The sequence below is a fragment of the Ctenopharyngodon idella genome, chromosome 1 (genome assembly GCF_019924925.1).
Source record: "Ctenopharyngodon idella isolate HZGC_01 chromosome 1, HZGC01, whole genome shotgun sequence".
NCBI lineage: Eukaryota > Metazoa > Chordata > Actinopteri > Cypriniformes > Xenocyprididae > Ctenopharyngodon > Ctenopharyngodon idella.
The window spans coordinates 20,819,314-20,839,084 of record NC_067220.1 but is presented as its reverse complement, the minus strand read 5'-3'; the positions used below and the strand labels follow the sequence as shown (position 1 = coordinate 20,839,084).

General features: G+C 35.4%; 1 protein-coding gene across 1 annotated transcript; it reads right to left on the bottom strand.

Moving 5' to 3' along the window:
- Nucleotides 1-5,048: 5,048 nt before the first annotated feature.
- On the bottom strand, nucleotides 5,049-14,540 carry chrna9a (cholinergic receptor, nicotinic, alpha 9a). The gene is made up of 6 exons (XM_051892482.1): nucleotides 14,379-14,540; nucleotides 11,731-11,885; nucleotides 11,348-11,531; nucleotides 10,235-10,586; nucleotides 7,025-7,321; nucleotides 5,049-6,691 (listed from the first exon to the last, which is right to left on the bottom strand). The coding sequence occupies exons 1-6, from the start codon at nucleotides 14,538-14,540 to the stop codon at nucleotides 6,456-6,458; spliced, it is 1,386 nt and encodes a 461-aa protein (XP_051748442.1). The 3' UTR covers nucleotides 5,049-6,455.
- Nucleotides 14,541-19,771: the final 5,231 nt, after the last annotated feature.

Here is a 19,771-nt window from a genome sequence, read left to right as displayed (position 1 = left end):
GCTAAGTACTTTTACTTAGCCTTGCGTGCTTCCTGGCTGAGAAGAGAGGTGTCAAATTTAAGCAATTTGGGTGACCAAATGGTTGAAAAGACAACACAACTTGAGCCACAAGAAGATAAAGAGTCTTTTGATCTCCAGATCAAAAGACAGAGAGACAATGCAGGCCTATTTTTTTCTGAGTGACCTCTGAGTGACAGTTGAAGTCTACAGAAAAACCCACAGAGACTGTTTTACAAATAAACTGCATCAAATTGTTCCAAGACTATTCTAAACTGACTTATCAAACATCGTTCAACTGCACAATTTGATATCATGTCTACACATTCTACTCACAATTCATGTAATTGTTATAACTTTTGAATGGTTGATTGAAAGTGTGCCTTGTTTGGAATGAATTTAAATCTCTACTCATAATTTAAAGTTTGCCTTGAATGAAACCTGTGTGAAATGTATCATATAATTTTTTAGAGAAATCATGTCTAAACTGCACTCTCTGGATTCTCTGCTGAGAGTGGGAATTTAAGAGAACATGAGATAACATTTGGTTTATGATCGGGGAGGAGAAAAGCCACCTTTGAAACAAAGACGATACCTGATTGGCCAGAACTCCTCAAAGAGGTGGGACAAACACTTAAGTTTATATAGTCAGATCAGAATGACAAAAGTTAGAGTTGGACCACAGCTGAAGTTGGGAAAAAGAAGATGACGGAGACAAAGAACAGACGATGACGAGCAGACAAGCAGTTTCATTCAAGCCATCCAACTTCTCACTCACTTTTCTTTTCTTTTTCTTTAACTTTCCTTTCTTTTTACGCCGAGAGTCTCATGTTCTAAGTTAAGTTTGCCGCAAAGTTTAACCAACGACTTTTTGCCGCCTCAACTTTAAACTCCAGCTACGACAAGAGACTCCATTAATGCTTTAAACTGCAATCTATGTTACCTTGCTACTAAATAGTGTTTTTACGATAGTCGGATATTCATATCCGCTACAGAGTTTATGGTTACGGCCTGTGCAAATGAACGCTGGACAATTCAGTTGCTCGGTCGTAAAGTGACTCTTTTAAAATTCCCTATAAACTAATTAATTATTTCATTTGAGCATATTTGTCTTACATTAACATATCAGATTATTGTGCAAATGAAGAAATGAATGTGCTAATACACTGCAGAATGACAAGCAGGTAGAACAGATCATCATCACTCTGCCTATCGCTTTTGCAACATAAACCACTCAAAGCTGAAATAAATTATGTCCAAATAGAGCTAGAACCTACATTTGAAAAAAGAAAAAAAAAAAGATGTAGAGATTGCATTTTTAATGAAATAACTGGTGCACCAGTACTTTTAAAACACAAAACATAATAGCAGATAATCCGTGGCATCCCTAGCTGGTCGCAATGATAACTTTAGAACCCACTGACTACAAACTGTATTTAAAATTAACTTACTCAATAGTTTATCATCAAAATCGTTGTTTTAATGATTGTTTATCGCCCAATCATCCTGTGATTACTAAAGTGTTCCTACAAACACCAGTTATAATATAAGAAAGCTGGCGTGGACTTACAACTTTGTAACATCGCAAACTGCACTTCATTAACTAAAACAACCTTTAATCATAAGAAAATGCCATCAGATAAAAAAACTTTACTGACTCGTTGAGTCTGGTTTTCATCCTCCAAGCTGAAATCTCTCTGCTGTTTATTCAGATTGATTTTTGTAACTTCACAGCGACGTTTCATTAACGTGTGTGCTTTATTAACATAAAAGCTTTTGACTGAACACACAAGCAAAACGTGACTACTCATCAAACACTGCCAAACTGTGTTGCTTCAGTTCCTTTAACACTGCAACTCGACTCTTTTCAAGCACTTGGTCGCCACCTAATGGATAAGGGACATATTACTAACAACATTAAAGAGGGGGTATCACACACAGTTTCTCCAATCTCTTGTTAATCTTGAGTACATATAGAATAGTATAGCATCCTTCATATCGCCGAAAAGTCTTTAGTTTTATCATATTTATAAATCATACGCTGTACCGAGTCTTTCCGAAAACAGCCGAGTGCCTGGAGGCGTGTCATGTGTGTGGAGTTAAAGAGTGAGGAGCACGCGCAGCTTTTGCGTAGTGATCGTCTGCAAGCTATCAATGGTCGGTCAGCTAAACAACTCTATTTAAACACACACAATACACCATCGCATTATCCATGGATAACTTTTGAATCACTATAATGAATATAGTGTATAGTGAATGATGAATAATGAATTTATGAATTCACTACGTTCGTGTTGTTTACATTATATGCACTTAGGTGCCTATTGCCAACAAAACAGACATTTGAAGCAGTTTTACTCACCACCTGCTGTTCCGACTCATGACCGGGATCATTATTGCTGTGACCGCTCCATCTTTCAGTTTCAAACGATCTGTAAATCCAGCGTAGTTTATATAACCATAAGCGCCGATCCTGAGGGCTCAAGCAGCCACGGAAAAACACGAGATATTCTCCATTCATTTTAACCAATAAAAAAGTGATTGCAACTATCAATTTCTATGGTTGTTTTAATAACAAATATCGAGAGCGCATCGATGTAATGCGTGAGCACAAATCTCTCAGCTCCACTGAACACTGGGTTCTTTGGGAAGCAAGGTTATCTTTCCCTCACAACCAAAAACACACTTCTTTGGTGACATTGTTGATTTCGTGGTCTAAAAACAAAGTAACAAATCTTTCTCGAGTAAGTCCTGTGTAGGGCTGCCGATGACTTCCGTAAAGCCGAACGAAGCACGTTGATGGGCATGCTCTTGCTCTCTCGCTCTGGTCGATGTGTGCGCGCGCGCTCTTCTGGGAGAAGTGCCCATACAAGGAATTCCGACCTTTCTGATGTCACACAGGTACATACTCGAAAAAAAGATCCTGAAATTTAAGAGTATGTGGAAGAGTACTTTTGGCATACATCCAACTCGTGTTTTGAAACTTTGGCCATGTTTAGCATGAGAATCCAACTCTTTAACAGTGTAAATAAGTCAGAATGCATGAAATAGCATTATACTCCCCCCTTTAAACTGTTTAATATCACAACCGGGTAGCTGTATTTTGTGCGAACGATATAAATCATAATGTGATTTTGTAGAAATTGTAATCATGTGCTAAAAAAAAGAGTAGCCTACCCATTAAAATGTCTTTACATAAAGACATTTTACGTCTTTACGATCATGTAACAATGCACAGTACAAGCGCAGCATTGGGCTTCTTGAGTCTGTTCAGTAAGGAGCATTTTGATTGGTGGATTAAAAGCTCACCGCAATTGGCTAAACAGAACAGAAGATATTTATGAATCTTAACCTGCCAGGAAGGTCTCAAAAATACCACACACAAATTCAAAGCAGTCCACGCATGTGTGACGATTTACAAATGCAGATTCCATAAATACATGTAACATCATTCATAAATGTGTGATGGAAATTAATTCAAGAACTTGATATATACATATTTGTGTAAACATTTTAAATTTATTTAGGTAATATACATTTGTGTGAGCATTTGAAGAAATATTTATGCTTTTACTTGTGTATTTATGAATTGTGTTTTGAAGTTATGAATCGGATTTTGTAAATCTAATTTTACTTGTGTATTTATGAATTGTGTTTTGAATTTACAAATCACATTTTGTAAATGTGAATTGTGCTGTGCATTTATGAATTTTGTTTTGTAAATGTACTATTTTTGAGACTGATCTGGCTCCATAAAACAACTACACTTTAGTATCTTGACTGGGAAGGGAGGAGAGGACATTACATCTTAGTTTGCACTTGTTTGTCTTTGCATGCCATGATTATATTGGTACATTTCCATTAAAAATTATAAAAATATATTTTCTTTTTTGTGTTCATGTAGCGAGACATTTATTTATTTATTTATTTATTTATTATTCAGAAAAATATATTAATTCAGATAAATTCAGTTATTATTATGTCTTGTGGTCTTTTTTTTAAAGCCAATACAAAAAAAACATAAAATCACTAAATAACCGAGCACAACTCTATAGAAAGGAAACAAAAATATGGGGGGGGGGGACGACAAGAAAAAGGAAAAAATTATACAACCGGGTCTTCTAATGGTTTAAATTTCTTCAGTGAACCAAGTAGTCTTCTTTCACTTTTTAATTTTAACAATCTTAAAGATTTAGAGTAAATCCAAAATTCTTTCTGAAAAACAGAAAACAATGGCTTTGTTTTAAGGCACTTACAGTTATGAATATATAATCTTTCCCAAAATGATAATATTGTTCAGTAGAAATTGAATGTGTACATCTTCCATTATTATACCAAGTCATTTTTAAAAAATGAAGAAATCAAATTAATTGTAATTTTAAGCCACTCGCATATGTTAGACCAAAAGTCTCTAAACAGTCAAAAAACAAATGTACTGTTGTTTCAATTTCAGAATCACAGAAAGTACAACTATTGTGATCTATTGTGAAATTTTTTAAAGTGTACTTCCTTAGCTTTGGGAGTATAGGAAAGGAAAGATACAAAGTTCTTAATTTATTAATGTCTTGTGGCCTATGTGTAAACAAACATAATGTGACTTAAACTGTACATATATTTATATACCTGTCACGATAATTTAAAACTCAACTAATATTAGAGTAATAATTACAGAAGAATAAAAAGCATGTTTTGTTACCTTTTGGAGCTTGGAAGGGCTCAGTTTGAGCAGATGTTTTATGCCATCATCACTGTCCTCGTCAGAGCTCATTTTCCAGTACATTAAGCAAATTATAGTTTTGACAACATGTTTGAGATCGCGAATATGAGCTCATTTGCAATCTCAAACATATTCTCAAAACTATATCATTTTTAACATCTTGAAAATCAATATTTTGATCGCAAACAGCTTCACCAGATCCATCAATTGACAGTGACAGTCATATTTGATTGCGTTCAGTACTTGCTCTGCAGTAAATCGCTGAGCCATTTCACGTTTTGCTAATGATACTTCATATTCTTTCGTTTTCTGTCTGAATGAAACGTCACTTCATCATTGTGTATCAGACATTGCCACCTTGTGGAATAAAGGTGAATTGCACTTATTCCATCATCAAAAATTCAATTATTGTTGTGCAGAAAAAATATACATACACTGATACACAACTCGGGTTGTTAGTGACCATATACATTTTTTTTTTTTTTTTTTTTTTTTTTTTTTTTTACAAAAAATGAATGTGAAAACAGGCATTCTTTTATAATTTTAAGATTTTTTTATTGTTATACTGTTTATAATGAATCGATTGAGGAATACTAAGAAGGTTGATGTCTAACTTTAAAAAATGAATGAGGAGGAGGGTAGTGAATGATATCCCAGATCGATAAAGACCTGAGGTATGCATTTAAGGGTTAAAGGAAGTCTCTCCTGCATTTAGGCCAATTCACATTGCACAGACAGATGCAGACCAACAGGGACAGTCACCAGATTATAGTACATCACTTCTTAGATATTCCACAACCTGACTAACACTAATTGAACATGTTCAGTCGCTGAAAACAAGTGCCAACCAATGCTAACAGACTCCAACAGAGGTAACACGCTAAAAACACAAAACCCAACAAAGTGTCTGTTGTCATTGATCGTGTCTGTTGGTACAGTGTAAATTGGCCGTTTGAGTCTTGAGGCTTGATTTAACCTTTACTCAGGAATTGAGTCATGTCTGCATATAATCACGTTCCAGAAGGCAATTTGAGGTTTCAGTGTTAATTTTACTTAAACTCTTTTTATTTCACTTTTGCCTTTTTTGAACAGTAGTCTAAGATTCTAAGATTCTAGGATTCTATAATTACTAAAGTTTTTATTTGTGTAGCACCATTTGTAAAAAATATTGTAAGCAGAGATCAAAGAGAGGAATAAATATAGCAAATCAAAGAATTTAGTTAACACAAGTAAATAAAGAAGTTGCAGAATGTACATGTTAGCACTGGTCAAGGATGTTTTGCAATGTGTGTGTGTTTGTTCAGCATTCTAGACTGATCTATTTATGCATTTTTAATGTGCAATAGTGTGGATGTCTGTCCATACGCATGTGCAAGGTTAATTGTGCATTATTAATGTGTGTCCATGCCAGACAAAGATTGTGTTACCCTATATACACATGTGGGAACACGTCTACGCCTGAAATATTAATGCCATTTCTTTAACTGTTACAACCAGAGAATCTTCTTGACTGGAAGAATAGAGTAAACAATGAAGAAAGTGAACATTCAAGCAACTAACACTCCTGCTGTAACTGCAATACACATATTAAGTTGAATGTAGAACATGAGCCCATTTACAGACAAATACAGGATTATAGGAATTATTGTTTGAAATAAAAATGAATAATTAGTAACTATTTTGACACATATAGTTACCCAATATATAATCAATTGATTGTGTCTTTAATGTGTAAACGGCTCTAGGTTGCCTTGGCCATGACAAGGATACTCATGAGGAATACCATGATGAAAAATACCCACATGAAGAACCTGTCCATCACCTTGGCAACCTTCTTCCACTCGGCCCCTTTTGCCTGGTGTGCCCTCTGCTCTCTGAAACAGTTAGCTATGTAGTCAATGTTTCGCACCACTTTCTGATGTTGGCCACAGACACATACACATCCTGTGCCAGTGGGGGTCTTATTGTATCTATCTACTCCAAAGGTTTTGCTGTAGCCATTATCATGGAGATAGCCAACTCCATTGAGATAGCCATTGCCATGATCGTAAGTGAATCCATTAAGTTTTTCTGGAATGGAGAGTTCGCTATCTTTTAGTTTTTCCTGGCTCGTCAGTGGGAGCTTATCACTTCCATCCCGACCAATGTAGTGTGTGTATTTTGGATGATGGGCACTCTGTCGGACAGGGGAATTTGAAGATGAGCGGGTCCTCCTTTGATGCTGGTTCCTATGTTGCCGATAGTCACTGTTGTTGTGATGGTACCCATTCCCATGCTGGTGGTCTCTGTGATTATACCCATTAAACTGACTGTGGTTTCTGTCATCATGCTGACAGTCTCCATAAAACCCTTTGTCAAAATACCCATCTCTCTCCAGGCTAGCCAGCGGGTCTTCAGAGAACAATGGGCCTCGGTCGCTTTCTGGTGTGGTGCAGTTCTCCCCTACCTCATACACAAAAAAGATCTTTGACATGTAGTCTATTATCAGGACTTTGGCCCAGTGAGGCACAGGTTTTGCTTCCGCTCCACAGAAGTGTATGTTCATGATGAAGATAGTCAATGATGTAGAGGCTGTTATCATGGTCATTGTTGCAATATAATATTTTCCTATAAGAAAGACACAAACAAGGGATAAATAACAAAAACACTACATTAACACAATCAATGTTTGGGATTGACAACTGTATGTACTATCAGGTGTGACTTGATTGTCCTGTTCATAAAACAACTTAGAGGAGTGGATTGTACGCTGTCTGCATAACCATTTTTCAATGCTTATGACAGGGGTTCTCAACTCTGGCACTACAAGTCCACCTTCCTGCAGAGTTTTTCCCCCTAATCAAACAGATCTGAACATGCTAATCAATGTCTTCAGGAATACTAGACAGGTATAGGCAGGTGAGTTTGATCAAGGTTGGAGCTAAACTCTGCAGGAAAGTGGACCTTGAGGGCAGAGTAGAGAACCCATGGCTTATCTCAAAAGATAAACAATAGACCAGAATTAGGGTTGGGAGATGATTTATCAATATATTAAGTAAATGTTATAAAATAAATGTTATAAAATAAATGTCACAAGCATCCTCTTTACTAGGCCAGTGTTACACATGCAAACTCTGAAGCTCCCTCAGACAGCCACCAGAGGGCCCCCTCTCCTGAGTATTGAGTATACCCTTTCACTACAGTTCCCACAATCCCTCTCCTGACCTGATTGCTCAGCATCTGAGTAAAACCATGGTTAATTTTCGCAAAGAATTGTTTGTCCTTGCATGAATATACTGGTATATTTCAACAAAAATAAGATACCTTTTCATCTTTGTCTTCATTTAGTGATATGTGTCACTGTGATTTACTTTTGTAATCATTCCTAAATGTATTTGGCAACAATGGTTGTTTGTTTAGTTTATGATTTTTCTGATAGAAAAAAGTACTGTATTGTCAAAATATACAGCATTTTGGTTAAACTTTATTTTGATGGTCCCTTTAATAGATTCTGTTGACTATAAGTAACATTGCACCTACAGTGCTCAGCATAAATGAGTAACATTTTAAACAATCTCAATGAACACAAAAACAATTTCCAAAATGTTTACAAGACTAAGTTTAATATAACGTCTGTTTAACTTATAACATGGAAGTAAGGTTAATAATATAACTTAGATTACACATTTTTCAGTTTTACTCAAATTAGGGTGATGCAAAAATGAGTACACCCCACAACAAAAACTACTACATCTAGTATTTTGTATGGCCTCCATGATTTTTAATGACAGCACCAAGTCTTCTAGGCATGGGATGAACAAGTTAGCGACATTTTGCAATTTTGCAACATCTATCTTTTTCCATTCTTCAAGAATGACCTCTTTTAGAGACTGGATGCTGGATGGAAAGTGATGCTCAACTCAACTGTCTCTTCAGAATTCCCCATAGGTGTTCGATTGGGTTCAGATCAGGAGACATACTTGGCCACTGAATCACTTTCACCCTGTTCTTCTTCAGAAATCCAACAGTGGCCTTAGATGTGTGTTTAGGATCATTGTCATGTTGGAAAAGTGCACGACGACCAAGGGCACGGAGTGATGGTAGCATCTTCTCTTTCAGTATAAAGCAGTACATCTGTGAATTCATGATGCCATCAATGAAATGCAGCTCCCCGACACCAGCAGCTCACATGCAGCCCTACATAAGGACACTGCCACCACAATGTTTCACTGTAGGCACCATGCGTTTTTCTTTGTATTCCTCACCTTTGTGACGCCATACAGTTTTGAAACCATCAGTTCCAAAAACATTTATCTTGGTCTCATCACTCCAGAGTATGGAGTCCCAGCTGATCTTTGTCAGCATGGGCCGTGTCACGGGAAATAGTCACCCCAATTTGGCTTTCTACTTCTTTAGATAACTGCAGTGAACTTGCATGCCGATTTTCTTCAACCCTTCTCATCAGAAGACGCTCCTGTCGAGGTGTTAACTTCCGTGGAGGACCTGGACGTCATTGTGAGATGGTTGCAGCTCCATCTTTTTTACATTTTTGTACCACTTTTGCTACAGTATTCTGACTGATAATTAAAGCTTTGCTGATCTTCTTGTAGCCTTCACCTTTCTGGTGTAAAGAAAGTTTTTTCTTTCTCAGGTCTTGTGTGACATTTCTCTTCCATGTGGTGCCATTGCTGACAGCATGAAATGGGAAGGGGTTTTAACACCCTTTTATAGTCAAATGTCTGCTGGACACCTGTGTAATGAATAATTAGACTCACCTGTGGTTGAATTCTTGTTAAATTAGACATTTGTAGTCCAAAATTTAGCTTTGCTCCAGAGACTTTCAGTAGGGTGTACTCATTTTTGCATCACCCTAATTTGAGTAAAACTGAAAATTTTGTACTCTAAGTTATATTATTAACCTTACTTTTATGTTATAAGTTAAACAGATGTTATATAAAACTTAGTCTTGTCAACATTTTGGAAATTGTTTTTGTGTTCATTGAGATATTGTTTAAAATGTTACTTTTCAAAGGGGGTGTACTCATTTACGCTGAGCACTGTACATGTCTACTAACTCTCATTAGAGTGTTAGTAGAGTATTAGTAGACTGGTAGGGTTAGGGTTAGAATAAGTTGACATATACTTGCAAAGTTACTTATAGTCAGTAGAATGTCTGTTGGGGGACCATCACAATAAAGATTTAGCAGATATTGAACTTGAACTTGTGTTATAATGTAGATCACACAATGGATTTAAATTCATAAAAAGCCGTCAGAAATAATTAACTGATTGTTAACTACAACTGCCACTAGGGGGCCAATTGAGCCACAAGGACGGTCTGTAACTATAGTGACAGTGATAAAAAGCATATGGTTGTCACTCTCATTTATAACCAAACTGTATAAATAGAACCACATTTAACACTCTAACCTGAGCGACATTCATATTCTGTAGCCAGAGAGAAATGGAAAGAAAGTAAAAGAGAGCTCATCCAAATATTTCCAAAAGCTTGTTAAGCATTATGCTCAACTGTAAACTCACCAATTAGTGGAACACTTTCTGAAGGTGGCATACTCTCTGCCACCATCAGCTGAAATACAGTCAGAGCCAGCAGCACCGTCACCCCCAGTGAGACCTTCTCCCCAGAATCAGCAGGCAGGTAGAAGCCCAGCGGAGCCAGGAAGGAGATGAGGAAACATGGCAGAAGCAAGTTGAAGATGTAGAAGGAAGATCGCCGTTTGAGAAGGACTGTGTACGTTATGTCAGGGTAAGGGTCCGAGCAGCAGCCATACATAATGACGTTCTTAACGGCTGGCATGCCATGACACTCCCATTCCACGTTTTCCACAAAGTCTGAAAGGTCACCACTCTCCATGCCCATAGTAATGTCCACCTGGGGTTACAGTGGATATGATAGGATTTTTAGTAGGGGACAATTCACAATTCTGTCTATATCTTCCTCCACAACTACCTTCACCTGGAATTGCAGGGTTTCATTTGCATTATATATTAATAATAAAAAAAAACAAAAAAAAACAGGATGTAAACAGGATAAAGTGCCAAAATAATTTTACATTTGTTTATATTTCTTTATTATTTATATTTAGGTATTTTAAAAAAATATATACATTTTCACTTCTTCAAAATGTTACAAATATTTGTTTGTTTGTGTTTTTAAGAGCAGCAGAAATTAGGTTACAGTGCATGAAGACGACACAGAGGTCAAGCCACCATACATTTTCTATAACTTTTAATATTATTTAATAACATTCTTTCTAAGGGTTCATATATATTCTGATGTCACTTAAGAATTTGGGATACTGAGAATGTACTGTACATATACAACTACAATATATTCACAGTATGGAGCTTTTTCATTTACCATTACATTTATCTCATCCTTTTGTTCGAATATTAAGAATGCAACAGTTGACTTGTGTGTATGACTAAGCATTTTAAAAGTATCCCTGCTCTTACAGTTAGTGAGTTAGGGGATTACATATCTATTGTTACATAACAGTGTATACATCTTACTTATTTTCAGATACAAAAAGCTTTTATCCAAAGTAACCTATTAGAATAGCTCAACACAAGAATACGCGAATGTTTACTATTGTATTTGCTATGCGTGTACACCTATCAAGTGCATATTACCTGGTTGCCATTATAGGTCCAGGAGCCAAAGGTAAGGTTGCACTCTTGACTATCAAAGGGGAAATAAGAGACATCCACCTTACAGGAACTCTTAGTAATGGCAGGGGAGTCCCAAGTGATCTCACCATTATACCTCAAGACCACATTAGTGCCTGGGGGTCCCGAAGAGTCCTCTTCATCCGCACTGAGTGAAAAAGAGATATAGAGGTTAATAATTCAGTGTCTTATGTAACCAACAATCAAATTTGTGTCTGTTGTCTACATATTAGTTAAATTCTCACATTATGTAACCTTTAAATGCACAGATTTGTATGTTTCCCTGTTTAATGCAAGATGAAGTGTATGTGTGACAACTGGTAATAAATGTACTGAAGGTGTTTTACTTGTTATATAGAACGATGTCTGGTCTCCAAACAAGATCGCTGGGTATTCGAATGACCTCGAGTCCATCATACTCATCTTTATCCCAGCGCAGGTAAGCATCATGCCAAATCTGACGCACCCACAAGTATGTGGTCAACACCTGATTCCTTTCATCCTAGCACAAAGAATCAAGCACAAAGCAACTTTAACAAACCTGCTGTAGCCAAATCTATGAATTTGATGTGTTGGCATTTTTTATTTCACCTCTGTATACATGAGTTGATCAATGTTTTGATTTGCAAGTGAATAACCACTTAAATTTTGGTCTGTTTGTCATACAAAGTGATCATAGGACACTTGTATTATGCCACTTGAGTTGTATTGATTACTTTTGTGCTGTTTTTTTTGAGTGTTACTTTCATTTTATGAACAAAAACAGCTGAAATATTCTTCACATATCTTCTTCTGTGTTTCATAGGAGAATGAAAGTCCTTTGTCAACAAAAAGGATAAAAAGACTTAAGATGTTTAACAACAGTTTGCACACATATAAAGGGATGGTTTTCAGATGTTGCATTCTTTATCAGACATCTGTGCTTACTGTAAACATGTGATAAGGTTAGATATATAATTTTCTTTGAGATAAAAGTATCTCATTTATGTTAGTTACATTATATGTTAGTCCCAAGTATTCAGTCACACAGGGTCTTGATCTGCAAGATAAAACCCTGTTGTTCTACATGGAACACTTTCTCACAACAATGAAGAATGAAAGGGAAGAAAGTCTGAACCCTTAGGTTGCACTTAATGCCTTCTACATATCACATCTCATTGGTTAAAAGTACTCCTCAGGTTCAGTAAATTAATATTTGATTGCATTCGATCAGGGTGGAAATTCAGTGCCTCTTAAATGAGAAATTCATTGTCTCTTTCTGGAGCATGAATAAACAATGACTACCAGTGCCGTATATAACCATAATTTACAGAGAGAGCACACAAACACTGAACTTAAAACCATAAAATTGCAATAGAATTTCATTAATTACAGTGATAGTTCCCTTAAAATGAAATTTCTGTCATAATTTATCCTCATGTTGTTTACAAAACTTTATACATTCCTTTCTTCTGTGGAACACAGAAATATCCCAATATCTCAAAAGAATATATATTTTTTCTTTATCTGTACAATGAAAGTCACTGCTGTCCAATGTGTTTGGACTCCAATATTCTTAAATAAGTATCTTCTTTTGTGAGATAAAATCTTAGATCTATCTTAGAGATTAAAAGATAATCTTATTGATTTTATATAATTTATTGTCAAATTATGTTTAAATAAGTGAATAAGGACTAAGTCTTGTGAAAAATACAGACTAATAGTATTACCCTGGTAAAGTATGGAATCAACTGCAAAGAATCTAAACCACATTGAAAATCTCATGCCCGGTTTCACAGACAAGGCTTATGCCAAGTCCTAGACTAAAATGCATGTTTGAGCTGTTTTAACTGAAAGCAACTTGCACTGACATATCTTAAAAATTTATCACTGCCATTGTTTTGAACTACATTGTCCAAAAGGTAAGATGTTATTGCTTCCATTGAGGCACTTTGAAACATTCTGAAATCATGCTGGATAACATGATCATTGTATTTTGCAGAAATTTATAGAGTTCATGTCAACTTGAGTGCTGGTGCCATCAAAGCAATAGAGGGACAAACCATATAGTAAGACATTCAAGTTGATGTTAATTTGTTAATTTATCGTTTTACTCGCTTATAATAGTTTTTTCCCAAATGAATGAGCATGTTCTAATGTTTCTTATTTCAAAGCAGACAGTACTTTTGCGCCAGCAACAAGTAAATAAATAAATAACATAACATAATTGGAAATAAAAAAACTAGAATAAATAATACAAATCTTATTTTCCAGGTTATTTAAACACACATACTGATGACTACATAAAACAATTTAAAACATGATCTGCAGTGGCACACTTGCTAGAAACTTATACATTAGTCACGCAGCTCATACTACACATATGTACACACATATAATGTTTACAGTATCACAGGATACAGAGAGTTAATGAGAAAAGGATCCACACAATAAACATTTGATAACTCCTGACACCTACAGTTATCCACTATAACTGCAACTGTAGTGAAGACCACAGCTGCTAATCCATTGGGGGCAAGTTTCCCTGGTTGGTTACTATTGGCAATAGTATATCTACATAATTGTTAGGGCAAAAGGCATGTACAAGTTGTCAATTGTAGTTACAGTACTTAAGCACTGGGCCTAAATGAGTAGCCTATATGAATTTGAGCTAGGCATATATTTTTAGAGGTTAAAAGTTAGGGGCCATTGTGTGATGTGGTTTCAGCATTAAGTCGCAAAAGTATGCCCAGAAAACACACAAGCCATGCCACATCAAGGCCAGTTGGACAGTGTGTGGGTTCTTTGCTGATGTGTTATACAGTATGCTTTTATTTCAGAATCAGCGGAAGTTACAGTATTTCAGACACACTGTCTTTGATGCGTGTGGCTATAAACTCCTTCTGCTCTAGTATTCAGTAAAACATTCAATTTTAACTATAAATCTTTAGGTAAAATAGGTACAAGATTAAATATAAATATTCCGTAGACTTGTGCGTGTGTGTTTAGTGCTCACCATATCTTTGATCTGAGAGAGTGTGATCTGTAGAGTAACGTTAAGAGCTTTGTCTGTGTCCTCCACAGGCCGTAAAGCGTTAGAATAGTTCTCCATTAGGTCATTCAGCAATTTTTGAGCAAAACGACCCTGAGCAGAGAAAACAACTAGAGAGAAGAACATGTTTTATTTAGCTGTTTTTGTACAATAAAGTCAAGACATACAGCATAAAAATTAATAGATATGTTGAAATTGAAGAAATTTTTCCAAAATTATCCCAGGTAACTTTAGTAATTTTGTGTAAACTATGATTGTTGGTGATTTTTAAAGGCACCAATAAAGGGTACAGAAAAATGGTAAAACATTTTGTTTTAGACATGTGTTATAACATCTCAGTACTTTATATATTGACATACTGGTAATCATTGAGTAACATGGTACACTGCCCGGCCAAAAAAAGTTGCTGTTTGTATTTTAATAGGCAAATACTTAAGAGTTTATGGATGGATCATTATTACAGTGATTATTATTTTTCTAGCATGTTATATGTTTGGCAACGGTTCTTTTTTAATCCTAAAAGATGGAGTGTGTAGCTTTTCATTTCTTAAACAACCATATATGAAGATGTATCATGGCCATATTCCAGGATGACAATGTCAAGATTCATCAGGCTCAAATTGTGTAAGAATTGTTGGGAGGGAGCATGAAGAATCATTTTCACACATGAATTGGCACTGACCTTAACCTTAGTGTAAGTCTTTGGGATGTGCTGGAGTAGACTTTACAGAGTGCTCACCTCTTGCATTGTCAATACAAGATCTTGACCAAAAAATTATGCACCTCTTGATGGAAATAAATGTTGTGATGTTATTTCCATCAAGAGGTGCATCAAATTTTGGTCAAGATCTTGTATTGACAATGCAAGAGGTGAGCACTCTGTAAAGTCTACTCCAGCACATCCCAAAGACTTTCAATGAAATTAAGGTCTGGACTCAGAGGTGCCAGTTCATGTGTGAAAATGATTCTTCATGCTCTCTGAACCATTCTTTCGCAATTTTAACCCTGGTGAATCTTGACATCCTGGAATATGGCCATGATGTATCTTCCTACATGGTTATTTAAGAAATGAAAAGCTAAACCACACTGACACTCCAAAAAACACTCCATCTTTAAGGGTTAAAAGAACCGTTGCCAAACATATAACATGCTAGAAACATAATAATCACTGTAATAATGATCCATTCATAGATTCTTAAGTATTTACCTATTAAAATCCAAACAGCAACTTTTTTTTTGGCCGGGCAGTGTAATTACTAATAAATATATATATAATAGTAATATATATTTAACTTGATGTAAATATAAACGTATTTCTTATTCAGTATTTTCATATAAGAGTTGTTTTAAGAGAATTTCAGAAACTTTAACTTTTCAGAAAATATAACTTTTTTCTTATTTTACTACTTTTCTTATTTTAAGCAAATTAAAAAAAAAACAACATTTATATTTAAAATAAGAAAAGCCAATTTGTTAATGAAGATGAAAATTAGGCTTAATTCAAAATATATTCTCTGAAAATTTATCTCACAATTTTGCTTATAAAATAAATGTATCCTGTTTTGAGGATGTTCAGATATTTTATTTAAAAACAACACAAAAATGCTAATTAAGAAAATGATTTTTTTTTAACAGCATCAGCATTAAAAGAAGCATGAACTTACCATGTAGCAACATGCTAATGTGAATCACAAGAAATATGATCTTCATTTTTCAGAAGAATGGCAAAAATAAAATAAAATCTGCCTGTTATTATTTGCTGTTGCTCCTCATTTGCTCTCCATTGTTATCTGTTATTTGCTGCAGAGGAGGAAAGAGAAAGAGGAAAGAGCCCCATAGCGATCTGAATGTTGAGAGTGATGGTGTGCCAGGTACAACACCGAAGGCCTGAATGTCATTCTTACTGCTTCTCTGGAACAAGAGCCGAGGTATCACATAGCATGCACACTAACACACATACGCACACACGCTTCATGCCACTGTGGAGATATTCAACTATGTAAAAAGAATGTGTTTGTAACATTGGGATCTTCTGTTCTTTCTAAAGCAGAAACATCTTATGTATTATCTTCTCTAGACTTGTATTGGATTGTCCATTGCGATTGTGTGTGATTGAATGTGTTTTTCCTGTCAGTCACAGTGAGAGCCGATCTGACGAGGGTGTAGTGCAGACAGGTCATGTGGTTTGAATGTTACACACAATGAATTTTAAAGAGAGAGACAGGTCTGTCTCCACTCTTACACATGCACACACTGAATTTCAAGACAGCAGAGATTAACAGGTAACACATTACAAGGACTAAATTAAACACACTGACATTCTGATCTCTTTCTCGTGTATTGTTCGTGGAAATGAAAAATATGCTTTTTAATCACCTTTTCTTTGCATCTGTGTCCCATATCAACTTTCTATCTCATTAAAGAGTGAGAACAAGTAACATTGTTCCTGTATTAGTTTACTAGTAGGGTATATTCTTTTCTCAATGGCTGAGGCACTGAAATGAAAAGTGTATGTTAAATTAATAGTTCGGGGCCACATTTATTCAGACTAAGACGAGAACAGTGCATTAATTCTAATTTTCTACGAGATAGAGAAGGCTATGAAAGAATGAAAGTTTATGTATCAGACTTATTTTAGATAAATTAGTTAAACAAATTTGTATTCTATTTTTTTTCTAGTTTTCTCAAAAATGTGTTTTTCCTCGCCTGCTACTAAATATGCATCAACACAATTAATAAACAATAAATATACAATAATGAACAAAACACACACACACACACACACACATATAATATGTGATGTAACGGACAAAGGAACTGAACAAAACACAGGGCTTAAATACACAGAAACTAATGAAATGAACATCAGGTGTAAATCAATGAATCAATGAATAACCATGGAAACAAACTGAACTAACCCCTCACAGACACAGAGTTACATCAACATATTGTGATTGTAGGTCAGAAAATAGCAAAATCACTTAAAATTCTTAAAAAACTAAAGAAATAAATATGTTAATTAACTACTTCTTTGTAACATATTTATAGCATTCTAAGTACCCATGAGGCGCTGTTTGTAACCGAATCTCTTTAGATTTCAGACAGCCCCCTCATATTTCCCAGCACCTACGCAGGAATACAAGCACATACACACACAAGGACCGTGGGGTCTGAAATGATGAGAGATGAGAGGAACAAGACAGGAAGTGGTTCTTCTCGAGACGTCTTTATATCTTTCTCTTTCTTTCTCAGGCGTAGGAGAGTTTCATATCCTGTAGTACATTTCAACATATGCTGCAAAACTACATTACCCATAATGCTCCAGTATGGATAATTACGCTCAGGAATGACTAAATAAACGTTGCTAAAAAAAAGAAAGAAAGTTGTTTTAGATAACTATCCTTTCTTCACCTTTTTTCTTTCTTAATTGTTTATGTTACACTGCAGCAGAGCACGTCAGTGTATCTTTAGAGATAAAATGACATTGAAATGACATAATGACTCAAAATGACTCAGGATGAGTATTTTCTTTGAGCTTTCTGAAATTAAGGTGATTCTTTCAGTATCATTTTCAGGGGTATCTTCCCTGTCCTACACACTCATTCCTCTCTGACTCACCGTTGGCCAGATAAAACAAAGTGTGGAAAATCCTAAAGGTTCAACTGATGATTATTAATATCTCTGACGATTTTTGACTTGGTTCTAGCATAACCTCAGCAATTGGAATTTAAATGCATGTGTAACTTATCTGATGATGCACAATCTCTTAAGTTTTGGCTTAACTGTCATAAATAGGTGATTGTGCAAGGCTTTGATGCTTTATGGGTGGATTGTGTGTGTATGTGTATCGAGCGTTCGTGTGGTAAGAGAACAGTGCAGGTGTTTCCTGTTGTAGAAAAAAGAACAGACTGTGGTAGGGTCGCATAGAACGAATGTGTATATGTGTGTGTGTGTATTTATTTTGTGTTGTGCAAACCACAGCACTCTGTAAATTGGCCAAATATGGACTAAGGCATATTGATAATGAATATAACATCTCCAGCTCATCTCTCTTACCCACATATTGCAGTTTCAAGTCTATTACTTTAAATGAATAGTTCACCCAGAAATCAAAATTCTGTCATCATTTGCTCATTTTTTTATGAAAATAAAAGAAGATATTTTGTGGAATGGGTGAACAGTTTTTGATCCAAAATAACACTGTACCCTGTTGAAAACACCAAGATTTTTTTCAAAATATCTTCCTTTGTGTTCCACAGAAGAAATAAATGGATACAGAATTTTCTTTTTTGAAAAAAAAAAAAAAAAAAAGATAAATGTAACACAAAACATTATTACATTCATTATTACATCCATTATTAATATTCAGTCTGGTAACATGAATTCTCACCCTTTGCATTCCTGTTTGCTTCACATGCATGCTCAGTGTAGTGTTTAATAAAACCTTTTGATAGTTTTCACTTCCTCTTTTGTGGTATATTTATGGCAGTTTGAGTCCTCAGAGTCCTGTTGATTGTATTAGCTAATCCCACTGTTGATTTGTTTAAAAATAAGAATAACTCATTAGTTACTAAAAGACTATACTAAAAGGTTGAATAAACCCATTAAAAGTGTAACTGTACAAATGTATTTAATTTTCACATTTTTTAATTCTTTAGAGCAACGCTTCATTAAACCACTCGTTTTCTAGAATGAGTAAAAAAAAATATTTCTGATAGCGTAGGAATACTTTTACTTACAAAACATTTAGTAAGAGATATACATTTTGCAATATAGTTGTAACGTTTTTCTATAGAGCCACCAAGCACAATGTTTTTTAGTGAGTTCAGAGAAAGATGTTCTCCTGTTGGGATGTGGTTTCGGTGTCTGAACTCTTCAGTTCTCCAAAAGCATCGGCCTACATCACCTCATCTCCATAAACCACATAATATATACTTTTTCTTTATGCTGCTCTGTCTTCTTTTGCTCCTCCGCCGACTTTAACTTTTATGTAGTGTGTGTAGTAACGCACCATCTCCTTTGTTTTTACATCTTGCCTGTGTGTTCATTTGATAATTTTATAAAAACATTCTGCTGCCTAGTAACGCATGACATGAAGGGTCAAAATGTCAGAGGCTATGTGTTGGGAATATTATAAATAACTGTATACTGTACATTTTCCTCTGATCTCTTCTATGCATCGAGCCTTATCCACATAACCTGTTTTATATTGTGTCCATACCTGCATGGCACAATCACGGCGGACAAGTAAATTGTAAGTCCACACAAATACAAAACTGCTGTGCGATGTGATACAATCACAGCCAATTTAAGCATATCTGATGTATAACATATAATCATAATCAAGGTTTGTAATA